This window comes from Arachis hypogaea, chromosome 18 (assembly GCF_003086295.3).
Source record: "Arachis hypogaea cultivar Tifrunner chromosome 18, arahy.Tifrunner.gnm2.J5K5, whole genome shotgun sequence".
NCBI lineage: Eukaryota > Viridiplantae > Streptophyta > Magnoliopsida > Fabales > Fabaceae > Arachis > Arachis hypogaea.
This window is the reverse complement of record NC_092053.1, coordinates 4,241,907-4,269,581: the sequence shown is the minus strand read 5'-3', so window position 1 is coordinate 4,269,581 and position 27,675 is coordinate 4,241,907. Positions and strand designations below refer to the sequence as shown.

The following is a 27,675-nucleotide window of genomic DNA, read 5'->3' as shown; positions in this document are numbered from 1 at the left end:
TAAATAAATTTTTTAACTAAATTTTGTTATTAACTAAAATGTGTTCACTTCTTTTAAAAAACAAAAATTAGATTAATCTAAAAATATTAAATTTAAAAAATATTATTATTAATTAAAAAATTAAATAGTTCTTCATATTTGATTCTAACGATAAACCAAAAACAGAAAATAAATATGAACTAAGAACCAACTTGTTGAGTGGTCTAATGACATAACAAGTAAAATAAAACTAGTTATTAACGATAAATTATAACAACTAACTTATGTAATTAAAATAGAGCAAAATTATGCCACTTTTTATTAGTGTTATGATTGACACAACTTCATTTAAAATATTCAGACGTATTAGTCAACGCTTGGTATCATTAATCTAGGTTAAACATATAAAATCTATACATGTGGATAATTTTTTTAGATCTATATAGTAGACCTATACATTATATTAAGTGACTTGAAGAAAAAGAAAGAGAATGAAAGTGGTAAGAGAAGAGAGAGTATGTTAAAAAGTGAGAGGCGTTGAAAGAATGTGAGTGATAAAAGTTAAGAAGTTAAAAGAATGTGAGTGATAAAAGTTAAGAAATAGTAATTAAATTATAAGGATATTTTAAACATTTTAAGTTTTAAGTAAAATCCCAATAAAATAAAATTCCAAACCGGATCTATTTGAGTCGGAATTGATTTTGAGAAAAAACAATAGAATTGAATTAAATTCTATCTAATCTAATTTAATCATTTTTGTTTCAAACACTGGAATTGAATTCCAAAAGGTTTCAAAACACCCTGTAAGTGAAACTCTAATACGCGACTAATTAATCTTTGTCCTATCGAATTGAAAAAAACCGTGGGAAGAAAAAATAAAGGACCATATCAGAATAGCTTTGTAAATTTGATAATCAAAATCAAAGTTGAAGTTTCGTGTGGATTGTTTGGATCACTATATATAGGTCTTTTTGAGTATAATAAGTGTCCATAAAAATCAATCACTTTCAATAAACAATTAATTAATTATGTACCAAAACAGAAGGATTAGCTACTTAAAATTACAAGGATTCCTTGGAAACTTGCTCTGCTCTATAACAAAAAGTTCATGCATGTTGTCCAAAGGGTATACTAGCAATATATTGGCCTTTTCACAGTACAAAAAGAAAATCCTATCTTTCTGTGAAGGCAAAAGCATAGTGGTCCTATCTTCTAAGGGTGGTGTTCTTGTTCCACCAGAAGCCTCTTCTGTTTGCACCAACACAAGTATTCACTGATGGGCCCATCATCTCCAATAACCCAGCTATGCTCTGCAACTTCATTCAATGTCATCCTTGCTTTTGGATCTGCCACACAACCACACAATTTTAATTGAAATAGGATATTATGTAGTTCTCTTTAAACAGGTTTAAAACCCCACAAAAGGAATTTAACACAAATGATGCATGATCATGTGTACCTTTGCAAAGTAGTCCTTCAATCAAGTTCTTTAATTGTGGGTTAATGTCATCCGGGAGTACTAATGGATTATTGACTATCTGGATGAAGAAAACAATATGCTGAGATTCTATAGTATATGATGAAAACATGAAGCATCAAATATCTAACTATCTACTTTACATTGAATTCTTTTAAAAAAGTTGGATTAGCGCCTATTAATCCACTTCGGTATGTAATGAGAGGGGATTCTCTTCATGCAAAATTCGCTCTATGCTTTTATGTTCTAGTTCCTGATTAACGGCAAACATTTGCCTAAGATAAGAGCATGTGGAATTTTGAAATGAGAGGATCTATTCACGTGGCGAATAATGAAAAATAATTCGTACTTTTTCATATGTATCTGGAAGCGTTTTTCCGAGAAATGGGTATTCACCCATTATCATACAGTACAAAGTAACTCCAACTGCCCATGTGTCTGAAGCTTTACCATGATACGTACCACCTACATTATATCAACAACATAACTGCAATGAGATCATATGCTTCCATAGTGTTAAGTATATTACAAGCTCGAAAAGTAAACTAACCTACACAACATTCTGGTGCAGAGAAAACAGGCGTGCCAGGTGATCGATAAAGTATATCATTATTGTCCTGCATGGTGAAACCAAGTACAAGTTTCAATATTACTTTCTAGGGTATCCAACAACCATGTAATGTCATCAATATATGACTGATTAGTCGTTTTGAGTTCATATGTACTGCCCCCCAGATAGGCATAATTCTTACATTATAACTCCTGATATTTTCGCTAGAAGAAAATTTAAGTATCAAAGTCACCTTTCACACATAATGTAATGTCGAAGACTTGTAAACTTCTCAGCTTTCATATCATTCAACCATCATAATTCTTTAAGCTCAGTAATTTACATTACCTCAAAAGCCTGGCTGACACTGAAATCCCCTATCTTGACTTTACCCTCACGAGTAATCAACAAATTATCGGGTTTGATGTCCAAATGTATTATATTCTGTTTTTCACACACAAAAAAAGGGTAAACAATCATCATACTAACATAGTCTTCCAAAGCAAAGTAGCAAAAAATGTACAAGTAAAAGAGAGGAACAGAGGGGAACAGGGGGGAGTTGAGTCAAAATAAACCAAAAACGATTTGTTGAGAGATCATACATGATCATGAAGATATCTTAATCCCGATACTATATCACGCAAGTATTTCCTAACAGTGTCTTCCACCAAGGCACAACCACGACCTGAACCCTCACAAAACCATTTGCCCTCCACATATTCTAGCACTGCATACGAAAAGAATAGCAATTAAACACACAATGTCAACAAGTTCTTATTTTCAAGCTTAAAGCTCAAATATGAAAGAAAATTTCCGGTAACAAAAGCAAAAGGAAAATAGTCATGAGTACCCATGTAGAAGCAATCTGATTCTGGGTCATCAATCACCTCAATGAGATTGACTATATTAGGATGTTCCACCATTTTCATAATAAGTACCTGAAAATAATGAATATGAACATTTTAACTTACTGCAGGACAGTAAAGAAAAGCTGTAACAATCAAGTCATTGGATGTAACGAACCAGAAATTCACAATCATGGAAAAAACGCACACAAAATTGTGGGAAAAGGGGGGAATTTGTTAATATAAAAGGTAAAGCATTTGCAAAAGAAAAACTATATATTTTCTAAAACTGACTATATGAATGCTTCTTCTGTATAAAAATGTACCTCACGCAGAACGTCAGACATGGCGGTCTCAGAGCCTGCAACTCGAAGCTTCAGCAAATGGGACTTATGAAAGGACTGCAGTTCAAAAAGATTCAACCTCAATAAATGAGAAACTATGCTCTTATCTTGATAATACTATTGTACATATGCACATGGCAGTGAGCCTTTGGTTGTTGCATAAGTTCTTCTATTCTCCTAATAAAAGAGTCTGGAATTTCAGAGTCAAACTAGCTAGTGTAGCTAACTATCTACAACACACTACCCTCTACAATGACCAGTTCCCATTTCCTCCTCAAAGAACCAGCTATATTTGTTACCATGAAATAATCTGCCAGCCCATACCAAAGGGTATCCTTACCTTAATTGCATAATGCTTTCCATCTACAATACTTCGATATAGAACCTGCAATATTTACAATGGAAAGGCTCAGAAAAGCTGTATTGAACTATTGACTGAGAACATAAAAATCAAAATTCCACAAACATCACACTTACCACTTTGCCATAACTACCTGAACCAATCCTGTACTCCCGAACATACTCATTGATCATTTTGTTCCCATCTTCATCCTGAAAGGACAATATAATTAGAATAAAGCAATTGACATAAACTGGCAAAAGAGACATGCAATACAATTGAGAAATCAAATAACTAACCATATTTCAGACGGGTTTGGACAAACACAAATAACATGCAATTCAACTCTATATATAATGGACAGGATATAAAACTGTTACTCTGAAAATCTAAGAAACATAGAACAAACAACAAACAAAACTAAGAAGAAAGAAACTACCATCAATGAAGAAGCCAACAACAACAACAAAGCCGTGCCCCAGTAGGTGGGGTTGGCTATATGGATCAAACAACATCATTTTATCAAGAAAGGAATTACTCAAAAGGGTTACAAAGTTTCAACCTCAGCTTAATGTCAAGACTACCAAAAGTGGTAAAAATAGTATTTTAAAAAAAAAATCTTTATTTGTCATGTGTCACTTCATCAAAGATTGATAAGAATTCTTTTACTTAAAAAGATCAGATAAATTTTGCGTGAACGCATGTTTCAGCATTATTGAACTCAACCATTCACTAGCACACTTAGTCTTGAAGATGCTTGACTATACGTTGAAAGCAACATTACAGAAAAAACTAAAAAGGCAGCTATCCACACAATTATGAATCACCTCTTCACGAACAAGTTTGTTGGTCTCCTTAACAGGTACCCGCCTACAAGCCATGTCCTTCTCTGCTCTCAAGTTCAAAATTTCCTCCGATCGGTTGGCTCGAGGCTGGCTGTCACTTTCATCTCCACTGGTGGTGTTACTAGTAAACTCACCACTATATGAGAAATCATCTGTTTCTCCACGCAACAGTCCCCGTGAGAAAATTTTTTTTACACTTTGCTTAGCCCTTTCATTTTTTCCTTTCTTGATTATCCCAAAACAATTACAGAAACTGATCATTTTGCAAACTACAGCACTCACCAATCTAAATACACAGCACTAATCTGATTCACCTCAAACGGCCAAAGCACATATCCTAATAAGTATGATTTCATCAAACAGTTTAAGGCTAAATCAGATTGCCAGAATTTCATGGATCAGGGCACAAAATAAGATTGTACTCGCTACTTTTAATGATTTAATAAGAAGATAGTACCTGATACGAAAGAAAAAGAAGGGCTTCAAGCCCTGCTTAACACTGTTATTTTAAAGGATGCCATTCAGCTAGATGAAGAAAACAGGAAGAGAAACTAAACCCACTACGTTTCACACCCAACATTGCTTGAACTCCAGTTTATAAGCTCAGCCCAGTCCTCACCAATGCAAAATTCGTTGACCTTTTACCCTGAAAGGAAACAGAGGAAAATCAACAAACTAATAAAAAAAGAGACCCCTCAAAAAGAAAGACATAAGAATAGCCACCCCATCAATAAAATACTCTAAAAACTTATCTGAATATTTGATGGGGGAAAAAAGAGACAAAATCGCATACAGAATATAGAACTTTCAGGAGGGGAAACGACAGTGACAGAACAGAATATTATATTATTATTATTATAATAACAAATAGATACAACAAGGTACCTCTTTGTCCTCGACGAGGACGAAAACGTGCGAGAACCCTTTGCTTGCAACTTCAAAAGACTAAACTTTCGGCAGTTGGTTGGTTTTGGGGGAGCCAAATTTGGGAACCCTAGCTCCAAATTTGATCGAGTAGCTCCAGTAATTCAAGAAGCGAATTGAAGGAAACAATCTCAGCTGCAATTACATTGCAATTGTGAATGGGATGACAAAGCTGAAAGCTTGAGATTCGAGAAGTTGCCGCAATTCGAATGCGGGGAATTTTTTTAAAATATAGATAAAAAAAAAAAAAAACCCTAGATCGAATAAATCATTGTGGGGAGTGAGGGGACGGAAAGTGGGAATAATAAAAAGTTGGGGGTGTAAACGATAAAAAGGAGAGATTTAGTGGGGGGGAATAGAAAATATGTAAAGTTATGGGCTGAGGTTTAGAAAATTAGAAAGAATGGAACAACGGCAACACAGTTTGGCCATTTTACACATTACACCACTTTCGGTTGTTTTCGTTTGTCATCAAACTACCAACATGGCAACATAACTGAAAAACAAAATTAGATTTTTTTTTTATATTTTTTTTACGGTAAAAAACAAAATTAGAACACAACCCTAAATATTATTCAATGTGAAGAAAATAAATAGTCGTCTTTTCTGACCCTGGCGTGTCGCAAGTTGGAAGCTTTTCGTGGTTCAATCAAATATAAAGAAAAGAAGGTTACTTACCAAACATGAATAAGGTGATGCAAGCAATTTTGGTTTGGGTAAGACTTGGCAACATTACTTACAAGTTACAACTAGAAACCTAATACTAGATTTTTTTTTTCTATTTGGTAGATAAATGTTTAATCAGATTACCTATAAAAAATTTCTATTTGCATACCAAAATTAATCATCAAATTAATTATTATATATATAAATGACTGTTTTTTATTGTACACATGATTTCTTGATAATAATATAAGAGAGTTAAAAGGAAACTTCAAATGCTCCTTAAATTTTCCAATTGAGTAAAATTTTTCCTCATACAATTACTTTCAATTAAGGAAGTGAGACTTTGGAAGAGTTATTTATAATCACGTATCTTGCATCATTGAAAGACTTTCTTTCTTTTCCATGCAAGTGGGACTATACTAATCTTCTATTTTTGGCAATTATTTCCTGGCTTACTACAATAATACAATCTTGCAATGCTCTTAGCATGAAGCACTTGCATTAACCAATACTCCATCAATCCAAGATGGTAAAAAATGTCTGTTTAAGTACAAATTGCTTCAACTGCTAAACTCTTTGCCACTCCCTTACAAGGATCTCCAAATGTATCAGTTGATACTCCAACACTACAACTACTTGATCCAATGCAGGCCTGTTAGTTAAAACCTCATTTGAGTTAGTTTAAACAAAACTGAAAAGGGAATACATAAATAAAGCATAGTAGTAACTTAGAGATAAAGTAACACCTTCTGCACAATGGACATGGCCTTATTGCTGCTGCAGCGTCCGTGGTAGTAGTCGCCACAAGTTCCTAAAGGCGTTCCATAGCTTGCGAATTTGATGGAAGAGATGACTTGATCTTGATGAGGACACTTGAGTGACAGCACAGGCCCTACTTTCTTACCTGATTTCGTGTCTGAGTTCCACATTTCTACCGGTGGCAAGTGAGAATCTGATATGTGTGCACACAAGCTAGCTACCTGTTTGGTACCAAAAGAAATCTTTGTCGGATCGCCGCCACTTTCCTCAAACAATACAAGAATGTTGCCATCTGGTTTCAGCCACGAGCGCGGCACATGGTATCTGCAGCAAGAGTAGTGTTTATCAGAAAGTTAGGATTACTTTCAACTCTTCTCATTAACTATATCCAACACTTACAATGTCTGTGATGGTTTTCCACAATTTGTCTGACATTTGGTTGAAGTATAAGGCCCTCTATAATTGCATGAGTCAGAGCAAACGCCATTCGGAGCAGCATTAGTAGGCCAGTAGCGGCCAATGCTCTGTCCATTAACCCAAGCCTCGCCTTTTCCCATTCCGGTGAAGTCAATTGCAACCGGATTACTTCCAGATGGAGCAGCAAAATTCGTCTAATCCAACATGTGCTATATTAGCTAGTAGCAAGTATAGAGGTAGAAAACTAAGCAGTGTGAAGAAACAAAATGTTACCTTGTACCAAATGAATGGTTGGTTCTTAGGCAAGGTAGATTGCGAGTTCCACTGTCCGGAACTTCCACTAGATAGACCTAAATCTTCACCTTTGAGGCCAACCTGATAAGTCCACTTCTGAGAAGAGAGATCAACAGTGTTGCCATTCTTCAAACCTTTCAATATAACTGGACCAGTGATTCCGGCTCCCCATATGTCGAAAAAAGATCCATAGTTCTGATGTGTAAAAGGTTCAAATTAGCTGATCAAGCCTAATGATTTATGGTGAAGCCTAAAAGCATAACACTTAATTGCATGCTATAGACTAAATCATAATTTGCCTGCTGTAAATGTTATATTATCGCATAAAATGAACCTGAAGTCCGACAGTCAAACTAAGAAGATCAATTGTGTTCTTCCCAGCCACAAGAGTGATGGGGATGTCCACATCGAGTGCCCGCTTGTTACCATTTCCTTGGCTGCTCCCTGAAATGTTTTGAACAATATCTTATATAATCATGATTAAATTATTCTAAGAAAAACTTAGTTGAAAGAATGAATTCTCCAAATGCTTTGCAGACTTAAATAGATAGAGAGGAAGAAAATGCATAGATGCAGGGTTATCCTTATCCAGAAATATCATCAATTGTCATTGCTTAAATTTTAGTTACCTGCGAGCTTCCCATTGATGAAAGCATGAAGTGCATGGCCAAGCGACTCAACATGAAGGACAGCTTGAGAACCAGCATCATCTTGAAGATCAACACTTTAAAAGCACAAGAAAAAATGTTGTCAGCAAGGAGCACAAAAATTTTCAGTAAGAGGAAAGATCTTTCAACCATGGAGGCCTATACCTTAGTGAGTACCACAAGTAATCACTTCTATCAGCTGTTGTATTTATTTGCTCAACTAATCCAATTTTAGCGAATGAATCTGCCTTCGAAATACCAACCGGTTCGCTAATCCAGCTCCATCCTGAAGTAGATGCTTCTAAAGAAGTGTCTGCTTTTGAGGATTCAGTTGTGAAGCTTGAAATCATAGATGCAGAATTAATCTGTCAAACAAGATGTTATTTTCTTACATGCTACGCAACACTTTGACATCATGAACCATCCATCACTGAAGCCACATAAACATGAGAGTGAGTGTAGTTGATGAGACAAACCTTTGCAGTATTGAGCACTACATTCTTGCAGTCTGGTAAGATGCTCACAGACCAGGCTGGCAACTGATATGAGTTGCCATTGAACTTTACTGTTGCATCGGAATTATCATTATCGTTGGCAAGGAACGCAGCACATTTATCTCCTGTTTTATAAACTGCAACCTATAAATTAAAAGGAACTCATTATGTAGAGATTATTCTTTTGTAGAACATACAAAAGGCCTTATGCAAATCCAGTTATACCTCTAGTTTTGGACCAGGAGATGAAATTGTTGGATCAGTAGCTATCAATGCTTCTTCACAAAGCTTTATGGCCTTATGCAGATCTTTAAGGTGGCCCCACTTAGGCTGCCTAATAATTCCTGCAGCATAATCATAGATATTAAAAATCACAGACATGCACACAGAACATTGCTTAGTGTAATTATTGTACATGGAATTCAGTTCATATATCTGCTTGAGAGCATACCATACTCATCAATTGGTGCATCATAATCATAACTTGTGGCAATGAAAGGTCCACCACTTGTGCGGTCAAAGTTGGTTCCTCCATGATACTGTTTTCAAATCATGCAATGAAAAAAGTTGCAGAGTTATTATTAGTTATGGTTAATGAAAAAACAAAGCATTGATAAGATTGCTTTACCATATAATAATTCTGAAATGTTCCACCTCTCTGGAAAAAGCGAGCTACAGCGAATGCGATATCTTCCACAGGTCTACGAGGAGTAGCACCACCAAATAAAAGAAACCTGCAATTCCAAAATATTGATAGAAATATATATATGACACTGAAATAACTAATTGTTTCATATAGAAAATGATGCTAACCATCCAGTCCAATTCTCAGTCCACATTTTTGGTTTTTTGTTAGAGTTTGGTGTGAATTGATCACAGTAAAATCCGTTGCATGTATTGATCTGCAAGCATATAGATTCGAAATCAAGTGAGATCAATGTAGACAGATAATCTTGTAAAACATAAAGCACAAACACTTAAGACATTCGAAAGGAGCGAACTTACAATCGGATCAGGAGCATCTGCTTGCTGGCACATGACCCAGGGAACACCAGTATCAAGGGATGTAGCCATTGATGCTGCCCAGTTGATGTATGATTTACCTGCTGCGCCATAAGGCCCATCAATGTTTCCATACTCATTCTCAATCTGGCATTAGAAAGTAAGCATATTCTTAATAACAAATATACACATTGCTGTAAAGAAAGTAACATTACATTAAAACCTGGTACCTGAGATAAAATAATAGGTCCTCCTTGTGAAGCATAGAGCTTTTCTTGCTTCATCATATCCACAATCTTGGCCGTGAATCGCTTCATTTCTGCCTTGAATGGTTCATTGTCTGTTCGGAATTTAATTCCCGGAATAAAGTGCAGCCAAAGAGGGAAACCACTGTTGAGAAGTTAAGGTCAGGTATCAGAAATTGAAAGCCTAAGGAGAAGAGAAAGAACACATAGAGAAAACTTTACCCATAATTCCATTCAGCACAGACATATGGACCAATCCGAAGATGCACGTATAGACCGGCAGCGGCTACTGCCTTAACAAACCTCACCAAATCGTTCCTGCCCTCAAAATTATACTGCCAAGAACAACAACATTCATTGGAACATTTGGTGTCACCAATTATTGTCTTTCTGTGCCAAATTCATGCCATCATCATTATTATTATTATTGAAAACATGTTAAGGATGCCATAGAGAAGTGAAAGAGTGTTCAGCACTTCACACTTTTATCTATCATGTTTTAGTTTATATCAACTTGACTATGAAATAAACAAAGCAAAAAGAAAGGATAGTAGCAATTCAGCTGATAGTAGCATGTGGATTTATTCCTATTTCAACTTCTAATACAAGATAAAAGCTTCCATTATTTAAATTCAAATATGTCACACTGCATTGCAGATAAAAATAAAAAATAATAAAAAAAGAAGCATATGAATAAGGGAATGAGAAAAATGGTAAAGTTAAGAAAACAGAACAGAACAGAAGAGAAGAACCAAACCTGGCCTCTAACTGGCTCATGTTGATTCCAGAAAACATATGTCTCAATAACATCCAATCCTCCATCTTTGGATTTCTGAATAAGGTCTGGCCACATCTGGAACCAAAATTAAAAACATTAAAAAACTAGAAAGTAACAAAGAAACATTGAGAAAGAGAGGGGCACCTCTGGAGTACTTCGAGGGTAATGAATAGAACCAGATATCAACACACGGCGTTTTCCATCGATGAGCAATGCTCTGTGATCATAGTCCACCGTTGCACACAACAATGTGGTGGCACAAATGCCCATAACCCAAACCAAAACCAAAACTATCTGGTTCCTCCTCATGGCGCCTCTTGTTAGAACAAAACACAATCTTGCTTTGGCTTTCAATCTGTTACATGCATGTGAAAATGCTGTCGCTTTGTGAAAGAGAGGAGGGAAGGGAATCAAACAGATCCAAATGCATGTACTTAATTAACAACACTTATATTAAACTGTTTATGTTACTAATTTAAAAGGTTTTGGTTCTGTCGGTGATACTGATTAGCCTAACAAGAAAACAAAGAAGGAAGAAGACAAACACTTAGCTTAGCTTAATTTTTCTGACACATTTATGAGCTCATTTTTCTCACACACACATGTTCAAAGAAAATGGGGTATGACACATGGATTGAGAGTGAGATAGGCAATCATTGACGGGATTTGGAACACAATAATGTGAACCCAGCAAAAAGAAACAACAGGGCTATAAAGCTAGTGAAGCTGAGAAAAGAGAACGCTTTAGGTACAAGACAGGTGTAACACTATAATAACATGTTCCAACAGATAATGTAATGTTTCATCATATAACACTTCCACTGTAACATGATTTTTTGAAGAGTCAATAATTATGCATAAATAAAAGATAGAAACTTTGATACAGTTGTGAAGTTAATAGCTAAAAATTATTAAATGATATCATTTAATAATCATCTTCATATGAATAAAAATATAATTGGAATTGATTTGTTAAATGGGTAAGTGGCAAAAGTGGAAATGTATGTGATAGAAAGTCAGCCAACTACTTTGATGGTGTGGGTACTAAATGCTGCTGCATCAGTTCACCGGCATTGCCTTCTCTCCCAACATTGTAATCTTTTTCAAACTCAATTGCTCCCTTCCATGGATAATTTATTGATTATTATTTATGAATTTAATTTTGATACATTGTGCGTGTAAAGTAATTATATATATATATATATATACTGTGTAAATGATCATCTAAAAAATAAATGTGATTGTTTTACACCGTTATTGTATTAAAATTAAGGTAGAAACTCAGGTGCAGTTGACTTCACATGAAGTTGATAACTGAGAGCTGTTAGATTATTTGACTAAATTTTTATCTAACAGCTCTCGATTATCAACTTCACGTGAAATCGACTGCACCTGATCCATTATTTATAAAACAATAATGCTAGGGAACAAAGAGGGTACCAGCAAAAAATCAGCCAAATGTCTCTGGGTGAATCCAAAATCTTTAGGTGGATGGTGCTTATGCTATGCATTAGGATGTTTCTTCTACTAAGTATCTGGTGCTTATGCTAGGCATTAAGATGTTTCTTCTACTAAGTATCAGAATGTTTCTTTTTCATATTAAATGGATGTTCTTTTATATATTTTATAAATTTTTTTATATACTAAGAATTGGAATTGTTGGAAGTTCCGTGATCTCCGTCCCTATTTCTCCAACGTATCATTTAAAATTTTAATTTGGGGTGAGAAGCAATTAATATCAAATATTATAAATTAAAAACAAATAGAATTAATTAAATATAATTATAAATTAGTTAAATTGTTTACTTTTTGACTAATTACCTCTTTGATTCCATATACTTTTCTTTTATAAAAATATTTAATTAAGTGTCACGAGTCAAGTAATCTGTAATCACGTAATTCTCCGCGCCAAAAAATTAGACGCGATTATCAATAATAGGACCGTGACATTTCGTTAATAGTAAAATAAGTATTGATTTAATTTTCAACGATTCCGTTGATTTGCTCACACCTCTGTTGCACCTAAATGATAAATCAGTGATTCCTTTTCTCTTTTTTTTTAAAATAAAAATAAAAAAATCTGAAAACCTGTAAAAAGAAGAATAATAAATTAATAATAAATTCTCTGAACCATTTCAACAGGTTCGTTGCTTGGATACTGCGGTTACTCTTTTTCCTTTTTACTCTTTACGCAAACTGAATTTGTTGCTGGAACTTGTCGCTATTTCTGCTACTATTTCATCATCGTAAAAACCTCTTGGCCATTATCAAGCACAATTTAGAAAACATCTTATATAAAATATAATTAATTGCTATTAGTTAATTATATATTTATATTATTTTAATTAATGGTTAAGAAAATACTGATATTAAATATAGAGTCATAAAGTGTATGCGTGGTAAAATTATAAATATATATAATGTGCGTACAACAACTACTGCATGCATATTAAAAAAATGTATGTACTATGAGACATGTTTTTTTTTTTGGGCCTTGGGTATTTCTGCGAAGCATGTGAATTGTGATTCATGATTGAAGATTGAGATTCCGCTGAAATCATGCTATCCAACGATAAAATATGCGAAATATATAAATAGATATTTAAAGGGTTTGGTCTCTTACTAATATTCTTTCTAATGAAACTTACATCATCACGTCAAATTATTAGACATTTTTTTATGTTAAATATAGCCAAATAAAAATGGGTGAGATTTATTTATTTATTATGATTTATTTAGCTAACTAATTAATCATATAGATATATATGGCTTTTTGTGGATTGTGGTATTTACTGCATATTTTATGAAACATCTTTAATGATGAAATGATATAAAAATCTTTTAATATAATATATGGTGTATAATTTAGCACGATTATTTGTCTTTAACGATAAGGAAATGTTCATTAGCAAAGTCTATCGATATTGATTCATCATGCAAAGTAGGTACCTTAATGAGTATTTCGTCACACAATAAGTAATATAGAAACCATGCAAATATATAAATATACAAGTAGGTACCTTAATTCAGTTTAATTTCTTGATGGTGTAGCTTACTAAGCTTAGGGCCGGGGGGACCATAATGAAATAAGAAATATTGATGTTAACTAATTAAAGAGCACGAGGTGTGGACAATGGACACCGGTCCTACAAATTAATTAAGGAGGTTAGAATAATTTGGTCTTCCACAATTGCCTCGAATTAAGTTCTACTCCTACTACGCCAGTTTCAGCATGGTTGAACATTGTCATAAAATTATTTATTTTAAGTTTCTATATCTTTAACAACTTTTTTTATATAGGGTAATGATAGAAAGATAAAAAAAAAAAAAGTCAGAACTTGCCTTATTTAGTATTTATTAATTGTCGCAACAATTAATAAATACTAAATAAGACAAGTTATAGCTATTTTTAGTTGATTTTCTTTGGTTACCAAACATTTCCGTTTTATATATATAAGAGTATGTGTTTTTGGATTAACGTTATTTGCAAACGGATTATGGAATACATGTATTTTTTTAGAATTAATTTTGATTAAAATGATATTGATGAGGTTAATGTAATTTGTATTTGTATATATATTTTTTTAAACATGATTCTGAATAATGAATACTGATCGAATGAAATTAGGGCTCCACATGTATCAGATAATATTCGCATATTCGCGGTCTGATCTGCAGATTTGGTAGTGAAACTCGTGAATCCGATCTACAGATCTGCATATTCGCACATCATATAAATAGCCTAGTTTTACCAAGTATTGTGTTATGAATTTTAGTGTGTTGTCATGAATTTTATGATATCTTGTTTTTATTTTTTTATATTGTATTTCAACTTAGAACAATTAAACTTAGATATTGTGTTATTATTATTTTTTTTGTTATTCAAGAGAATTTTTATTCATAATATTTTAAGAGTAAATAGACTTAAACATGTGAAAAAATGGATTTTCTGAACATTTAAAAAAAAAAAAACAACCAATAGGAACTTAAATCAATTTTTTGAATGATGCGAATATACCCAATTGATATTTGATCCGATCCGATAAAAGCAGTACAAATCAAATAAAATTTTAGACTCTATCCAATCCAATCCATATACAATCCTAAATGAAATTAGCCAAAATCACATTAAAATACATCATTATTAAAAACTACATAATTTATATTCATATTTTATATCACTTTTGTCATTTATGTACTATGCGAATTAGTATGTATAATAAAGTGATTAAGAGAGTAGATTTTTGTGTATATTATTGTAGTAGTTAAAATATGTGTATAAAATGATATGTGATCGAATATACCGTGTATTGATGAAAATTTATATAAAAATTGTTTTTCTTTCTTTTATTTAGAGCACAGATTTAATTGCAACATCAAAATCAATTTTAGAAATAGATGGTTATGGTTTATAGATGGTCACCGACTCACCGTCTTTATAATGATAAGTCTTTAGTCTCTAATTGAATATCGAAGATAATCTATTTTTGTCAAAGTGATATATGAAGCTTCTATCTCATTATTATATCGTCAGGTTTAATGGTACCATAGCTCAGTTTTAAACTCAGCATTTGTTTGCAAATCAATTTATATTATCACTTAATAAAGATTCTTTATTTCTCTTGAAGCAACAAAAGATTGTGTAAAGAAATAAAAAAAGAAATCATGTATATCAAATTTAAAGGATAAAAAATCCTAACTTAAATTTGTAGAAAAAATAATTTTATAACAGAAAAACTCAGCATACAAGTCATTGGGCTTGTATGCTTTACAAGTTAATTAATGAATAAACCTAAAAAATGCGATGCAAGATCTACGTTCTTTTTCTTTCTCTTTCTCTTCTTCTTTTTTTCTTTCGTTTCTTGCCTTCTCTTTCTCTTTCTTCTTCTTCTTGCTGCACGTTCTTCTTTCTCTTCCTCTTCCTCCTCTTCTTCTTCTTCTTTTCTTTCATTTCTTGCTTTCTCTTTCTCGTTCTTCTTCTTCTTGCACGTTCTTCTTCCTCTTCCTCTTCTTCTTCTTTTCTTTCGTTTATTGCCTTCTCTTTCTCCTTCTTCTTCTTCTTGCTGCACGTTCTTCTTCCTCTTTCTGTTCTTTTTCTTCATTTACGTGCTTTTCTTTCTGTTTTCTTTCTTCGTTATTCTCGATTTCCATTGTTTTTTGACATCAAGCTCTAAAATCGTTTTTGAAGAAGAAGAAGCAGCAGAAGATGAGAAGGAGAAAGAGAAAGAGTTCTAAAATATGCATAAGGTGTATTTCAACGAATTTTGGGTGTATTTCTTAAATCCTTTGGGTGTATTTTTGTAATCCTTTGGGTGTATTTCTGTAATCCTTTGGGTGTATTTCTATAATCGTTTGGGTGAATTCCTGTAACCGTTTGGGTGTATTTCTGTAATCCTTTGGGTGTATTTCTGTAATCGTTGGGGTGTATTTCTGTAATCGTTTGGGTGTATTTCTGAAGTTCCATTATCTTCAAATTTGGCAAGAAAATTGTTTTCATGGAGGAAGAAGAAGAAGAGTCGTTCATAAATCATAATGCATGGTGAGTAGCGCGCTTTGGAAATAGGAAGTTGTTGAATAACATGCGTTTTATTTACTCTTAAATGTGGAAGTGTGTAATGCGTTAATTAAGTGTAATGCGTGTGTTTTATTGGACTTGTAAGACTTGTAAGACAAAAAGACTTGTATGTGTAACAGACCTCATTTTATAATATACTATAAAATCTTTTATAAATGATCTAAAATTCAATTCTTATTTACCCTAAAGAAAACTTAAGCATAAAACAAATAAAAAGAACTATAAAAAAATACATGCAAAGTACCATAAAAATATTATCTATTCAAGTTGGTGGAGAATTAAAAAAAAAGTGATTTATTATACCTAGAAAGCCGAAACAATCTCAATATGCTTTTGAAAAATACATATTTGGAGCAAGTTCAAAGTTTTCAAGGTCAGCAAGGATGACACAGCTACATTCTCATGCACACACGAAAATATTTATTCAAATTCTATTTTATGTATCCTGTAATTCATTAATTAATAACAAGCATTGAACTTTATAGTTTATACTATTTTTTTTTTTTTTGTGACTTATAGTTTATACCATTTTGATATAGAATCATTTATTTATAACAATATATAGTGTCAATACCGAATTTTTATATCTAAATTTACTTTTTAATTACAAAGACTCTCTTGAACATGTGTTAGTTACTTTAAATAAAAAAATTTTCACTGTTAATAGTAACACATGTTCTTCTATTTCATTTTCTTTTTGCATTTCACTAATAGTTGAAATCATAACTTTTTCTTCAATTCTTTATTCCAATAATTTATCCTTTTAATTAATTTTATCCGTTTTCAATTTTTTTTACTTCTCTTTCTAATTCTGATTGTGCTTTTCTGTATGTAAAAATTATTTAGATGTATTTTTGTAATTTTTTGAATTAGATAATAACTATGCCAAATGTTGATTTTCCACGCCATATATAAAAGGAGAAAAATAATAATTAGGGATAATAAATAATTTTTTTATGAATCTTATAATTTTGTTTTAGGTATATTTTTTATGTGAGTATTTTATACCAACAGTTTGATCTCATTATTCTGTTATAAATTTTTTTATCTCGTTATTCAATTTTTAGTGCTTCTCCTCTCAACATTAGGTGCACTTTTCTTATTCTTACTATTGCCATTATTCTCTTTCCTTCAATGATTATATCGCCTCCATCTTTTTCTCGCTCCCATTCACTACAATTGTAAATTTTATACCGTTTTACTGCGGTTATTAACTCACGCATAACTTTCACCTTCATTTTTCTTTCTCTTCACTTTACTTACTAAACTGTATTCATTCTTATATATTTTTAATTTGTCTTTTACATAAAAAGTTTTGTCTCATCAATTTAATTTAAAAAAAAAAATTATTATTTTTTTATTTGATATTTATTTTTTAATTTTTTTACATGTATGTACCTATTAATAATGAATGAAAAATTCTCATAAATTATTTTGTTAACTCATTTTTAATTTTTAAATGATTTTGTATAAGATAAAATTATTTTTAAATTTTTTTAAATTATTGATTATATAGAATATTTGTTTTAAATATGAGTACATCAATATTTATCTTTTAGTTAAATCTCATTTTTTTAACTGCTTTTATATTTGATGATATTATTTTTTTAATTTTCTAAATTATTGATTACGTAAAGTATTGTAATTAAAATTTGAATACATAAATATTTATTTTTAAATTAAATTAAATAAATTATACAACAAAAAATTTAGTAATTTTGTATTTCACAATATTATTTGTTTGGTATATCGCCTGATTATTTGATGAGTTTAATTTTGATGGTGTTGCGTAATTAGATGCATGTTTAAAACTATTTTATACTAATAGAACATCAAAATTAAATTCTTATTTGATTGACATAAAAAAGATGCAAAAAAATTTGTAACTACCAATGATTTGTTAAATATTGATATGTTCATTTCCTAAACTATTAATGATGTAGAGTTCTCACATTTAAGTACATGCAAATTTTTTTATAATTAAATTAAAATAAATAATTTATATTTTAAAAAAATTAATTAATTTAATATTATATGTTTAGCATATGGTATTGATTATTTGATTGGCATATAAAAGATACAACAAAATCTGTACCTATCAATAGTAAAATGAAAAAACTCTCGTGAATATTTTGCTAATTATTTGTTGAATTTTTAATCAATTCTACGTTAGTTAATATTTTTTTTACTGAATATTAGATTGACATATAACATTAAAGATGTGGTAGGATAATAACATTTATTAATTAATTTTTTAAATAATCTGATAACACAATAAATATATAAATTTTTTGTTATATATTTTTAACAGTTTCAACCTTTACAATATTATACAGGCTAATTTAGATAACTAAAATAAAGTAAAATAAGTAAAAACAAGAAGATATAGAATTTTATTTTTTGTTATATGGTACAAAAATAATATAATAATATAATAAACTGCAATAAAAATAAAGTAAAATAAGTAACAATAAGAAGATATAGAATTTTACTTGTTGTTCTATAGTACAAAGATAATATAATAATCTAATAACTTGTAATATTCTGGTTTATATTTAATCAAAAATATTATTTGTACACTAACATCAGTCACTAAAATCAATTACCAATGTATTTGTGTATAAATACATTTGTAGTTTAATTTATTTTCAATGTGTATTTGTATTCTAATGTAAGGTCCCACATCGGTTGGGGAGAGTAACGAAGCATGCCTTATAGGGTGTGGATACCTCTCCCTAGCATGACGCGTTTTGACGAGTGAGTGTGAGAGGCTGCGGCTATCATTCATATCGTTAAAGACAAAACCGTGAGGCCTTGTGTGCCGAAGCGGACAATATCGTGCTAGCGGGTGGTCTGGGCTGTTACATCTAGCATGTATTTTATACTGGTGGTTGATTTTTTTGTATACGTAGCATAACTCAAACTTAATATTATTCTTTTCAGTAGTTTTTTATCTTTTTATTTTAATTTTGTTCAAAAATACTAATATTATTTACTTTTAACTTTTAACTTTTAAGATAAATGTAAAGATGTGATATTTTATATGTTAGATAATTTAAAAAATTTATTATTATAGAAGAAATTAAGAATATGAGGGAGAGAGAGAATTTTTTAACCTATTAAATATGAGTTATATCAAGTGATGATTAAGAAACATATTAGAACTCTAAATTCAAAAAAAAAAATTTTGACTCTCTTTATACTGTGTTTCACTTTAACTAACTATTTTTTATAGATAATATTTAAGTGACAAACAAAATAGTAAGAAGGTTCGAATTAGATTATGAAAATTAATATCATCCTTATAGTAGGATCGCATTATTTCAAAACATGTAAAATAAAATAATAAAATATAGTTTAATTAATTTACATCATAATAAACAAATGTACAACTTATATAATAGTAGTCAAATGTAAGAAGCAATGATAGTCTTTTATTCTAAGAACCTATATTAAATTGCAACTTAACTTTATAATTATTAGTTAAAACTTACAATAATGTACTATTTTTATTATATTAGTTAAAATAATATATTTTAAAATTATTTTTAAGGATTACTGACATCAAATTTTGATAATTTGAGCAAAAATTTTGAATGCTTTATGGCATACATTTTTGTTAATAGAATAATAAGACAACTTAAAACGCACATCAAGAAAAAATTATTATTTCATTTAGATATTTAAAAGACACAAAAATCAATTCTTTTAACAACACTTCAACGACTCATAAAAGTTAACACAATAAATAATTATAGATCAAAGTGATAGACAAAATTAAAAGTTACAATAATGGTACTTGGTGATAATTAATTACGATCGTGTGAAGAGAAGGTGCGAGGAGAAGAAGAAAATGAAAAAGGAAAGCAATAATAGTGTGCGATAAAAAATAATAGTAAGAGAAAATAATAGTAAAAGAAAATAATAATGTGTGATACAATAAGAAAATATAATAAAAGTATACATTAATAATTTAAAAAAGTAATAAAATTAAAGATAATTTAATAAATTAAATATAAAATTTAAAAAACAAAATATTTTTTATCTATTAGAATTATGAAAATAAAATTAAAAAATAAAATATTTTTTTATCTATTAGAATTATGAATAAAGATAACAAAATACTTTGAATATAAATTTTTATCTTTACTTTAAATTAAATATTGTTAAAAAAATAAATAAACTTTATAATATTTAAAAATAATTACTTTATAAATATTTATCTTGATTTTATTACACATAATAACCACATAATAAATTTTTTAATTTCTTATTTAATTTAAATTTATAATTTTTGAACGTCCTAAAAGTTAAATAACTAATAAAATTTTTATATTTATTTTTAAATCATTTTATCAAATCTATAATTAATTGAATTAATTGAATTTGTCCCTACTATATTAAAGAATCAATTTAATTGAATAATCTTAAAGCGTTTATATAATTATTAATAAGTAAATAATTCTGATCATTTTTCAAGATTCAAAAAATTATTAATAAGGATATATATGATGAATTTTAATTTTTTTTTAGGTACACAATTTTCATATTCTTCTATTTTGTTTATTAATTATTCTTATAGTTTGATATTTAAAAATGAAAAAAGTAAGCATTTTCATTTTTTCTGTTTTTTCATTATTTATAGAAAAATAAAGACTTCTTCAGATTCAGATCTATATTTTAACCTACCACTTAAAAAATATAAAGACAAATATAAGTATCTATGATATTTAAGTAAAAATTATCTTTTGTAAATAATAACTAATATGTATTTTGATTTATATATAATTTTTTGAATCAGGATAATATTATTATTATTATTTTTTGAACTATATTTTATTATTTTTTGAAATATATATATTTTTATTGTGTATTTTTATAATTTAATATTTTAAATTTTTTTGTAGTAATTTTAATTTTAATAAAATATGATATAAATAACACTATGTCAATATTAAAATAATAATAAAACATTTATTTAATAAATTTAAAAATAAATAATATTAATAAAAAATAAATTTAATTTTTAAAAAATAATAAAAAAACGGCTGAATTGTTGAGCCGCTAGTCCTAATAATTTAAATTGATAAATAATTATATCTCTACCCTGAATGGTTAGAAACTTAGAATGGACCTATTCTGGTGAGGAAGCCACTCAGATAAAGCCGCCTAAAACGTCTTTTTTTAAAGATGTTTCCATGTTGTGTTTTAATTGGTTTCTGTATAATTTATTCGGTGTTCCTCATCACATATTATTAAATTCCTCAAAAGATTTTCTTTTCAGAAACAATAAAAAATATTTAATTTAGACTAAAACAAAAAAGGTAATAAATTAACTATTAGATTTTTTTTAAAAGATTATTTACATAAAAAATATATCACATTCATCTATATATATATATAAAACAAGCTCTTAAAATTTTTATAAATACAAAAATAATTAATTTATATTCATACAATATATAAAATAATTACTATATTATTATTATATTATATATTAAGATTTACTAATTTAAATTTTCTTTTTATTTTTAATATAAGTATTAAAAATAAATAAAATTTTTATAACTAAATGTAGTGTAACAATATATATATAATATTAATTAGTTCTTAAAAAATTCTAAAAAAATAGTGTCTTTCATTTTAGTAAAATAACTATTTATTAAAGTAGACAAATTAATTATTTTCTTCTCATATACAATTTTTTAAGACATAAAAGCAATTAATTAGGACATTGGTTAAGATAATTAAAGTTACTATTTCATTAAATTTTTAATTTAAAGAAAAATCCTAGTTAATTTTGGTATAAAAATTTTGAATTTGAAAACATTGATAAAAATTATGTTAAATTTTGATTTATTTGATTCTCATTTAAAACTACATAAGTTAAAGTTCTGTTTTGAAGTTATATTCGAGTTTTAATCTGATTTTTAAAGTTTCAATTTACTTAGTTTGATTTTTTAACTTAGGTATCCGTGACTCATATTAGGGTTTTAAGTGTTTAGTTGAAAAAAATAAGGTAAAAAAATTTCAATTATCACATCAAACAGTCGCTAGAATGTATAATGTAACAGTCGTTAGTCCATCTCAGCATGTCGTTAACGATTTTGTGAGACAGTAACAAAAATAAAATTAGGAACCAATGTGAGTCATAACTATTAAGTTGGGAGACTAAATTGGGTAAATCAAAATTTTTGAAATTAGATTGAAACATAGTTGTTAGAACCGAACCAGTGATCGAACCGGTCAAGCTACTGGTTTACTGATTTATTGGTTCAACCGATAAACCACTGATTGAACCGATAAAACCGGTCTCACGTAAATATAAAATATAAAATAGTTAAAAACTTAAAATTAAAATTTGAAATACATTTCTTCACTAACATTTTATGAAGAATCAAATCTCAACTTCTAAAAATAACTAATATAAAAAAATCATAAAATTTTAATACTACAATAGTATCTTATTTTGACACAATAAAAAAATAATTAATTCACAAAGCCTATATCTAACTATAATATCAGTAGATTTTAACACTAACATCAAAACAAATAACCTTAATCACAATACTAGCAATAAAATAGATCAAGTAAATTAATAAATTTTTAGTGAAATTTATATTTATCTTAATAATGGTATATAATTAAAATATAATTAATTTTAAAAATAGAAAAAATAAAAAATAAATTAAATTAGATATTTATGTATACTATATAATTAGTATTTGTCAAATATAATACTTAGAAGTGTAATGGCTAAGTGGCAAGTAGATGTTGTTTTTGCTCCAAGGTTCTTTGTTCGAGACCTTGTGGAGACATTTTAAAAAATTTTTTAAGCAGACCAATTCGGTTAGACCGGTTTGCACCGGTTCACACTGATTTTATTCCTTAAACGGTCCAAAGAATAAACCGCTAGTTCGGTTCTAGTCCGATTCACTAGTTTTTCGGTCGAACCAGCCGATCTAGTTCGGTTTTTACAACTATGAATTCAAATACGAACATAATTTCAGAGACCAATAAGTATTATCTCTTTGTTGACAATTAAGTTATCTAATAATGGTTTATAATAAAAGAAGTATTCTTTTGCAACAATGAACCTATAGTAGTAGTTAGGGGTGTTCATAGATTAGATCATATCCATATAAATCCACAGTATTTATCCGTATCTGATCTGTAATTTGAGGATATGATTTGATCTGTAAGATGATCGGATTGGATTGAATCGGATCCACACTCTAATCAGATAGAAGTAAATATGTTTACAAAAGTAAACAAAAAAATTATTGATTTTTTTTATAAAAATACATTTTTTTAATATTTTTTATTTTATGGATATATTTGATATCTGATCCAAACATAAAAAATGCGAATATCAAATTTGATCTAATGAGTTTAGTGCGGATTGGATCGAAATTTTAGCCATATCCCATCTGTAAATACCCCTAGCAATAATAACTAAAAAATTATAATGATTATATTTTTAACTAAGAGGAAGTGCAAAAAAAAACATACTAAATACAAGAACATTTAATCAAATATTAAAAAAATTTTTACTTTAAAACAGTTGAATTTTTTTTGCTCATATATATATATATATATATATATATATATATATATATATATATATATATATATAATGTAATAATAATAATAATATGATAATTATTTTATATATCACACAAATATAAACGTTTTTTTGTATGATCTTAAGAAAAGTTTTGTAAGTCCCTAACCTTGTTATCGATTTTTGTAGTGTTAGCCCTCATATTATCAATTTGATTCATATATAATTCGGATGATAAATTATTTGGTGACATGCTTCCTTTTTTACTGTGATATACTTGTTTTATTATTATTATTATTATTATTATTATTATTATTATTATTATTATTATTATTATTATTATTATTAAAAAATAACAGGCCAGATTATTGCCATAACATAATAGAAGTATGAAAGTTTATCATTCTTCTCTAATGGAGAAAACAAAATTCTTTTCAATAGTTTATTTAACGTTTAGTAGAATAAAAATAAATTTTATTAGAATAAATTTTAGTACAAGTTTAATATTTTTATTCATCATAAAATATTTATAGAATTACTCGTAGATAAATTTTGGAAAAAAGAAAAAAAATATGATTTTTAATTTTATTTTTAAATAAACTTTATTTTTAATTTTAAAATAAATTTTATTTTTATTTTTTAATAATATTAATTTTTTACCGTATATAATTATTCAATTATTTTTTAATCATATATAAATAAATTACTTTTAATAAGACTTTTTTGTATTATTCAATTATCTTTTTTAAAAAATAATTAATTATTAAAATAATTAAACTTTTGACAACAAAAATAATAAAAATTTTATGAACGAAAAAAATTAAATATCCTGATAATTTTTTGTATTTTTATTCATATTTTAATTATAAACATAAATATAATTTAATTATATTATTTATGAAATGTGATTATAGATGTAGATAAAATTTAGTTATATTACTTATATATAGTTTCATTATATTGTATTGCTTATAAAGTTAGATTATAATTATGACAATAGAATTGTTCTTATATTTTTATATGTGTGACTAATTGGTGGTGTTAAAACATTACTCTTAATTATAAATAAGGTTTATAATTTAAAAAATCAAAGACTCAATTAAAAAGATACGAAAAAAATGATGTTAAAATATTCTAACTCTTTAAAATAAAAATATTCGAAATTCAATTAAAATTTATTTAAAATTTAAACTCAATAAAAATTTATATTTCAATGTGTTTTGTATTAAATATATTTAATAACCTATTATATCATATTGGTTGAAATTAGTTTTTATAATGTTAATTTTTTAATAACACTTTATTAAAAAAAATAATCTTTTCAGAATTTTTTAAAAACTAATTAATATTATATATATTTTGTTACATTACATCTTATTATAAAAAATTTATTTATTTCTAATGCTTATATTAAAAATAAAACAAAATTTAAATTAGTAAATTTTAATCAATAATATAATAATAATATAGTAATTATTTTATATATTATACGAATAAAAATTAATTATTTTTTATTTATAAAAATTTTAAGAGCTTGTTATATATATATATATTGATGAATGTGATATATTTTTTTATGTAAATAATCTTTAAAAAAAATTAATAGTTAATTTATTATCTTTTTTATTTTAGTCTAAATTAAATGTTTTTTATTATTTTTGGAAAGAAAATATTTTGAAAAATTTAATAATATGTGATGAGGAATACCGAATAAATTATACAGAAACTAATTAAAATACAACATAAAAATATTTTTAAAAAAAGACGTTTTAGACATCTTTATCTAAATGACCTCCTTCTGGTGAAGCTGAAATTTTTGACTTCGTGTTGTGAAGCAAAAGAAAAAGTATAGTAGATATGATATGATGTGTTAGTTTATTATTAGGTGTGAGTGTGGAGTAATCACCATATAGTCAACTACCTATAACCCAAAAAATATAATTAGCCATGGAATTGTAAAGAACATATGTGGTAGAATAAAAACCAACTATCAATCATCATAAATATCATTATATCAAGTCTGAAAAATTCACTTACTTAGTTACTTTATTGGTTACGTTGCATGCGTTTTCTCATAAGCAACTTCTGGTATTCAACCCTAGCTATTATTCAACCTCACATCGTCCAACAAATTAAAACAAACTCGTTTAATTTGAGGCCTTAATATCCCTTCTTTATTTGTCTATGGAGGCCCTATATATAGCTTATTTGGATTAAAATTTTTTAAAATAAAAAATTGATAAAACAAATAATTAATTATTTTTAAATTAAAATAGCGAAACATATATTTTATAAAAATTATAAAATTAATAATAATTTATTTTTTATTTTATTATTTTATCATTTTTTTTATTTTAAAAGATCTAAATACAGATTGTTTTCTTCAACATTGATTGAGAATTTAACTTTATGCTATTATTGTGATAAACTAAAGTCGCACGTCGGCAAATAAAGCAAGCAAGTTCTAAAGGGTATCCCCATTCCCCTTAGAGTGAATGAGATTGATAATTAAAATATTAAAAATATTTGATAATTAAAATGAATTAATTAAAAATAGTTAGAATTTATTTTATTTAATATTTATTAATTATAATAACAATTAATAAATACTAAATAAAATAAATTCTGACTTTTTTTTTTATTTAGCATTACCGTTAAAGTGTTATGTTGCTCCTAATTTTGTTGAAGCATTCAACCCATGTTTGTTATGTGAGAATAATTTTGCATCATTGTTATCATCTTCTCAATCCAATGTTGCATCATGAGATGTTGATTAATTAAGTTGGCAATTAACAGGTATAAAAAGCATTAATTAATAGCTTGTTTGTAAGAAACAGGAGATGCAATGATGATAGAAAGCAGAATCCAGTGTGGGATTGAATAGGGAGCAAGTAGCAATGCATTATGGATTATTATCGTAGGTCAGAGGCTAACATCCATTGGTGTTGATCAGACAATCCATCAACTCACCCAACCCTTGCCATATTACTATCATCATCATCATCATCATCATCAAAAACTCCTTCAGATCTTCTTTCTTAAGATGGCAGCAAAAGCAATTGATGTTTTCCTACCAATTTTACAACAATTTCAACTTCATGTGCAATCATGTGCTCTTCTTTTTTGAATTTGCCTACACACCCACTCCAGATCCACTGCTTTCCCTGCCTTCCCAAGCAATATCCAACTTGCTATTATTCACACTTTCTATCATTTTTCTTTCAAAAATATCAAATTAGAATATATTGAGATAAAATTAAAGAGAAATGATTGGACTAGTGACATATACAATACTTAAATTCTCGATGTAGATGTTACACACATAGTTAGTTCTCATTTTTTAGAGACTACGAGTATAATAAGAGCATCCGTCGCCTTCTCTCGTCAATCCCACGAACCTCTTTTTTATTTATTCTAAATTCTTATTCGATTACGGCATCAAAATAAAAAAACTCACATCGGATTAGATTTAGGGATAATCAGGTTCGAACTTTTTTCAATGTTTCAAAAAAGTCCATTTCAATTTTTTTTAATGTTTTTTAAAAATGAACTTTATTTTTTATTAAAAAAAGTCTTTTTCATAAGAAAATTTCTTTCAATTTTTTTTGGTGACTAAATTTCTTTCAATTTAAATTAAAAGAAAAGTAAAAAAAAAAGAATAAAAGGAACCAATATGGTTTGTTGTATATTCCAAATAAACATCTCATAAATATATATGTTTTATATATTTTACTTGTTCGCTTAAATAAGTATTAAGAATTCAAATTTTGCTTATAATAATAGATATACACTGGAAAAAAAAGCATTGCTAATAATGATATTAATTAAATAACTTTTGTTTTGAGCAATGAAGCCAAGTGTCTCACTCATTATAACCTTTGAATATGATCATCATTATTAACATGCACATACATATGCATGTTTTGACAT

The 27,675-nt window shown here is 28.3% G+C and overlaps 2 protein-coding genes across 4 annotated transcripts; both read right to left on the bottom strand.

Moving 5' to 3' along the window:
* Positions 1–964: 964 nt before the first annotated feature.
* On the bottom strand, positions 965–5,864 carry LOC112771090 (serine/threonine-protein kinase GRIK1). Of its 3 annotated transcripts, XM_072224066.1 has the most exons (14): positions 5,266–5,770; positions 4,838–5,026; positions 4,663–4,717; positions 4,363–4,532; positions 3,673–3,747; positions 3,536–3,580; positions 3,178–3,252; positions 2,857–2,944; positions 2,609–2,733; positions 2,355–2,450; positions 2,007–2,073; positions 1,806–1,921; positions 1,439–1,517; positions 965–1,325 (listed from the first exon to the last, which is right to left on the bottom strand). In XM_072224066.1, the coding sequence occupies exons 4-14, from the start codon at positions 4,414–4,416 to the stop codon at positions 1,192–1,194; spliced, it is 954 nt and encodes a 317-aa protein (XP_072080167.1). In that variant the 5' UTR covers positions 4,417–4,532; positions 4,663–4,717; positions 4,838–5,026; positions 5,266–5,770; the 3' UTR covers positions 965–1,191. The 3 variants fall into 3 exon arrangements, with proteins under 3 accessions (XP_072080167.1, XP_025671484.1, XP_029150952.1); XM_025815699.3 differs by having other exon boundaries at positions 4,363–4,717; positions 5,266–5,864; XM_029295119.2 differs by lacking the exons at positions 4,363–4,532; positions 4,663–4,717 and having other exon boundaries at positions 5,266–5,798.
* A 361-nt stretch (positions 5,865–6,225) lies between these two features.
* Positions 6,226–11,675, bottom strand: LOC112770884 (beta-galactosidase 8). The gene is made up of 17 exons (XM_025815358.3): positions 10,751–11,675; positions 10,586–10,681; positions 10,051–10,163; positions 9,814–9,973; positions 9,587–9,730; positions 9,395–9,483; positions 9,210–9,315; positions 9,033–9,120; positions 8,807–8,925; positions 8,564–8,725; positions 8,253–8,452; positions 8,070–8,164; positions 7,775–7,884; positions 7,420–7,635; positions 7,129–7,340; positions 6,717–7,053; positions 6,226–6,622 (listed from the first exon to the last, which is right to left on the bottom strand). The coding sequence occupies exons 1-17, from the start codon at positions 10,913–10,915 to the stop codon at positions 6,515–6,517; spliced, it is 2,520 nt and encodes an 839-aa protein (XP_025671143.1). The 5' UTR covers positions 10,916–11,675; the 3' UTR covers positions 6,226–6,514.
* Between the last annotated feature and the right edge of the window lie 16,000 nt (positions 11,676–27,675).